The sequence below is a fragment of the Penaeus vannamei genome, chromosome 6 (genome assembly GCF_042767895.1).
Source record: "Penaeus vannamei isolate JL-2024 chromosome 6, ASM4276789v1, whole genome shotgun sequence".
NCBI classification, from domain to species: domain Eukaryota; kingdom Metazoa; phylum Arthropoda; class Malacostraca; order Decapoda; family Penaeidae; genus Penaeus; species Penaeus vannamei.
Genome location: NC_091554.1, coordinates 47328108 through 47333107, shown reverse-complemented (window position 1 = coordinate 47333107; position 5000 = coordinate 47328108). Strand labels below are relative to the sequence as shown.

Sequence of the window (5000 nt, the reverse complement as noted above, 5' to 3'; positions counted from 1 at the left end):
CTCAGGTACTTTTCTCTCCCCCCATGATGCAAGATATACTTGAAATGTGCTGAATGTAGTATTTTATATTAGTTCTTAAAATAATTCATGTATGTAATAATGTTGGGAGATTCTTCCCATTTATGAAGGACTTTAACACTTTAACACTCTTTGTCCATATTTCATCAACCCAGATTTTCACATATACCAGCCACTGACTAGTACACTTACTTGATAATCTTCCTCTTCACCCACTGGCAGGTTTTCTGGCCTAGTCTTTCCACCAATAAACTACATACCCTAAAACCAGGTCAGTCCAATTCAGTTTAGATACCGGGAAACTGCTCTTGCCCGATTTTGTATTAGCTACACTCGCCTCACACATTCCTATCTCATGTCACATTCTGATCCACATCTATGCTGATCATGCAATGTTCCTCAGACAATCCCACACATTCTAGTATCCTATCCCTGCTTTAGTGCTTTTCCTCTCTTGTCCTCATTCCCCTGACCCCTCAACCTGTTAGACATTCTTTTAGAATCCCCTACCTTTTCCTCTAACAACTTGTCCTCTTTCCTCAGACATATAAATATACTCTATTTGATCTAATCATCATTCTTCTCCCTTAACTCCATCCCCCTTTTAAGAACCCTTACCTTATACTATACCCCATTAGTTTATACTATATCCCATTAGTTCCCCCTTTCTAACCTTTTCACTACCATGCTACCTATAGTACTGTTCAACCTCTAACTTCTTACATAATTTACCCTAATCATTTCTTCCCTTTCCACCACAGTGCTATATGACCTTAGATGTCAAGCACTTATATTTGTTTTAACCATTAGCTATGAACCTTTGAGACTTCACTCATCAAAAATATTGTAACAGAACAATAATGGTTTTAGTTATTCCGTCTATTATTGCTCTTTAACACTGGTTCTCCAAATTAATAATTAATATTAGGGGAAGTGTGACCCCGATCTTGCCATAGAGAATATTATTCTTAATAGTAGCACAAGTATTTTCAGACTAAACAGTATTAATAGCAAAAAGAATACTTTTCTACAGGATGGAACAAGTAAAATACAATTTAGAATATTATGGGACAGGAGTATATTTTATTTTTATTAATATGCTGCCAAAAAAAGATGTAGATTTTAAAGTATGTAATTCATTTGATGTAATACTCTATTTCTTTAATATGTGTGATTCATTGAGTATATTCAAACATTTTATTTTCTTAAGAGAAAGTATAGTATTTATTTTAGGAAGGTTGATATCTTTTTGGTTATGATAAAATTGACTTTCGTTATAATTTCAGACTTGTATTTTGAGTACTGTATAATTAGATAGCCATACACTGAAGTAAATGATGAGGTAGTATCATTGTTTTTTTTTATCCTCATTTCAGTATGAATCCTATAGCCCATTGATTATTAACCCTTAATGATTTGTGTAATATTATGTCTGGAAGGAAGATGGGGTGGAGGGGTTCCCTTGCTACTTTGTGCCTGACATCTAAGGGTTTAATATATATATGAGAGAGAGAGAGAGAGAGAGACAGAAAGAGGCAATATAATAAAAGAGAGAGAGAAAGAGAGAGAGAGAGAGAGAGAGAGAGAGAGAGAGAGAGAGAGAGAGAGAGAGAGAGAGAGAGAGAGAGAGAGAGAGAGAGAGAGAGAGAGAGAGAGAGAGAGAGAGGCAATATAATAAAAGAGACAGAGAGAAATGTAAAGAGATACAGAGACACATTGTGTGTGTAAAGTGTGAGAGAGAGAGAGAGAGAGAGAGAGAGAGAGAGAGAGAGAGAGAGAGAGAGAGAAGAGAGAGAGAGAGAGAGAGAGAGAGAGAGAGAGAGAGAGATGAGGAGACAGAGACAGAGACAGAGAGACAGAAGACAGAGACAGAAGACAGAGAGAGAGAGAGAGAGAGAGACAGAGACAGAAGACAGAGACAGAGACAGAGAGAGAGAGAGAGAGAGAGAGAGAGAGAGAGAGAGAGAGAGAGAGAGAGAGAGAGAGAGAGAGAGAGAGAGAGAAGGAGAGAGAGAGAAGTAAAATAATAAAAGAAGAAGAGAAAGAAGAGAGAGAGAGTGCAATATAATAAAAGAGAGAGAGACAGAGACCGAGAGGAAATTTATAGAGATACAGAGACACAGAGTGATGAGTAGAGAGCAGAGATAGAGATAGATAGATAGATAGATAGATAGATAGAGAGAGAGAGAGAGAGAGAGAGAGAGAGAGAGAGAGAGAGAGAGAGAGAGAGAGAGAGAGAGAGAGAGAAAGATAGGAAAGAGAGAGAGAGAGAGGTGCATTTGGATGTGTAAAAGATAGGAGCTATGTCTGACTAGCCAGCAAAAGAAGGGGAAGAAAGGAGGGAACAGAGACAGAGAGAGAGAAACGTAAAGAGATACAGAGACAGACATAGTGAGAGAGAGAGAGAGGGAGAGAGAGAGAGAGAGAGAGAGAGAGAGAGAGGGAGAGAAAGACGGAAAGTGGTACAATGAGAGAAAAAGCGAGGAGAGACTGCACACAGGAACGTATATAAGACGCATGGAACTTCTAGCAAAACAGAAACGTTTCCTTAGCTATAAAAATACCACAATTATCTCATATCTACCTGCAAAGTTCTGTAGTGGACTGTCAACAACGTTACTTTCCCTGATAACGTTTATCAGGTGAAAGGGGATATGTTACCCCCTCCCGCCTAACACAAAATCAATGGTTATTATGTCGTTATGGTCGAAAATCCTGCGTTAACGAAGGATTTTTTAGTCGTATGGTTGACATGTCTTCGATCAATACGTGCCTTTTAATTGGATATACTGTACCCTTTTTATAGGCCGATTTATAAGGATATCATAAGGATTTGTAATGTCATTTGAAATGTATATCTTTTAGGTGAGGAAATTCGATGTATATACTATAGCTATAGTGAAAGGGTCATCCATATATATATGTATATATATATGTATATATATATGAGGAATATATCGTATATATATACTATAGCTATAGTGAAAGGGTCATCCATATATCTATATATACATATATATATATATATATATATGCATATATAGATATGTCTCTCTCTCTCTTCCTCTTCCTCTCTCTTCCTCTCTCTCTCTCTCTCTCTCTCTCTCTCTCTCCTCTCCTCCTCTCTCTCTCTCTCCTCTCCTGTCCTCTCTCTTTCTTTCTCTCTCTCCTCTCCTGTCCTCTCTCTCTCTCTCTCTCCTCTGTCTTTCTCTCTCTCTCTCTCTCTCTCTCTCTCTGTGTGCGTTCGTGTGTGTGTGTGTGTGTCTCTCTCTGTTTCTCTCTCTGTCTCTGCTCTCTCTCTCTGTCTGTCTCATTTGGCCCTCTCTCTTCTCTCTCTCTCTCTCTCTCTCTCTCTCCTCTCTTCTTCCTCTCTCTCTCTCTCTCTCTCTCTCTCTCTCTCTCTCTCCCTCTCTCTCTCTCTTTCTCATAAATGTTTAAACAGGCACTTTTTCGCTTGTCCAACAGAAACGCTTTTACAGGTGTGTCTTCGCCTAGCTAGTCCAGTTGCTTGTGCAGATTCGTCATCGCTTGGCCAAAAGAAAACGTGTTTATAAATGCGACTTTTCTTGTCTAATCAAAACGTTTATATAGTTGCACTTTTGTCATAATAGCAAACAAAAAGTTCATTCAGTCAATCAAAACGTTTATGCATGTGCGTCTGCGATTTGACAAAACGTTTATGCAGATTCGTCTTTAACTTGCTCCATCAAAACATTCATAAATTTGTATTTTCTTGCTCAGTGAAAACGTTCATTTACATGAGTCTGCACTTGCCCATTCCTAACATTTTTACAAGTGCAATCGCATAAAAAATAAAACGTTTCAGCAAATGGGCGTGGCAGAAAGAAAGAAAGAAAAAAAATCAGAAAAGCAGCTTTGAGCAAACGTCTCAGCTCATTAGTTGCCAGTGAGGGATTAACGTCGATATTTTTTTAAAAGCAGGATCTTCCGCCGGGATGAATTTCTTCATACAGTCGCACCTGAAAACTCACGAATAAACCTTACATCAAAAGGGCGAGTATTTAAAATCATAATAAATATGGATATCATATAAGACAGAAATGAGTAGCTGGCATCGTCATTCTCACGCTCACATATAAACGGTGGAAAGCGCACGAGGTCAGCATTGCTCGTGGGGATTCCTTGACGTCCTTGTCGGCTGTGCAATCCTCGCTTGAAGATTATTTTTTTCCCGCCTGTATTTTGAAAACGACAAAATGGTAAGTCAGTTCACAGTGTCACGGTTTTGTGTAATAAAGATAGAAGTGTTGTTACTGCGACCTGGGAATGGTTGTTCTAACCTAACATCATAATCAACCATTTTTATAACTTTCGACATTAAGATAAATTACAAAACTGAAATAATAGATTGGACTTACATATAGACTATTATCTCTTTAACGAACGTCCTATTTGCATAAATTGTTTAAAATAAACCTGTTTTTAATAGAGTCTTTATATACAATATGCGCTGAGAGCATCATACAACATAGCTTAACGATTGTTGTGGTAGTTCTAAATGATCTGAGAGAGAGGGGGAGGAGGGGGAGAGAGAGAGAGGGGGGAGGGAGAGAGAGAGAGAGAGGGGAGGGAGGGAGGGAGAGAGAGAGAGAGGGGACGGAGGGAGAGAGAGAGACGGGGAGAGAGACGACGGGAGGGACGGAGATAATGACGGAGACAGAGAGACAGAGAGAGGAATGTGTGTGTGTGTGTGTGTGTGTGTGAGAGAGAGAGAGAGAGAGAGAGATTGTCTGAGAGACAGAGAGAGAGACAGAGAGAGACAACGAGACAGAGAGAAAGAGAGAGTGAGTGAGAGAGAGAAAGAGTAAGTGAGAGAGAGAGAAAGAGAGAGAGAGAGAAAAAGAGACCATGAAGGAGACCCAGAGAGAGATAAAATAAGGAGAGAAAGGGAGAAGAGAGTGGAAAGAAAGGGAATGATCAAGAAAGAGAAAGATATGTAGAGACACAAGAGACAAGAACAG

The 5000-nt window shown here is 39.1% G+C and overlaps 2 protein-coding genes across 5 annotated transcripts in view; both read left to right on the top strand.

Annotated features, from left to right (window-relative positions):
* LOC113825540 (serine beta-lactamase-like protein LACTB, mitochondrial) overlaps positions 1-1366 on the top strand; it is a 15158-nt gene extending 13792 nt beyond the window's left edge. For all 4 annotated transcript variants that reach the window (XM_027378379.2, XM_027378381.2, XM_027378382.2 and 1 more), the window contains exon 8: positions 1-1366. This exon is cut by the window's left edge and continues 3480 nt beyond it. The gene's annotated coding sequence lies outside the window, so the exon portion shown is untranslated.
* Positions 1367-4138: 2772 nt separating this feature from the next.
* Positions 4139-5000, top strand: part of LOC113807080 (tubulin alpha-1 chain) — a 30007-nt gene continuing 29145 nt past the window's right edge. The window contains exon 1 of the mRNA XM_070123167.1: positions 4139-4238. Coding sequence (XP_069979268.1) covers positions 4236-4238 — 3 coding nt within the window. The 5' untranslated portion in view covers positions 4139-4235. The remainder of the gene's footprint in view (positions 4239-5000) is intronic.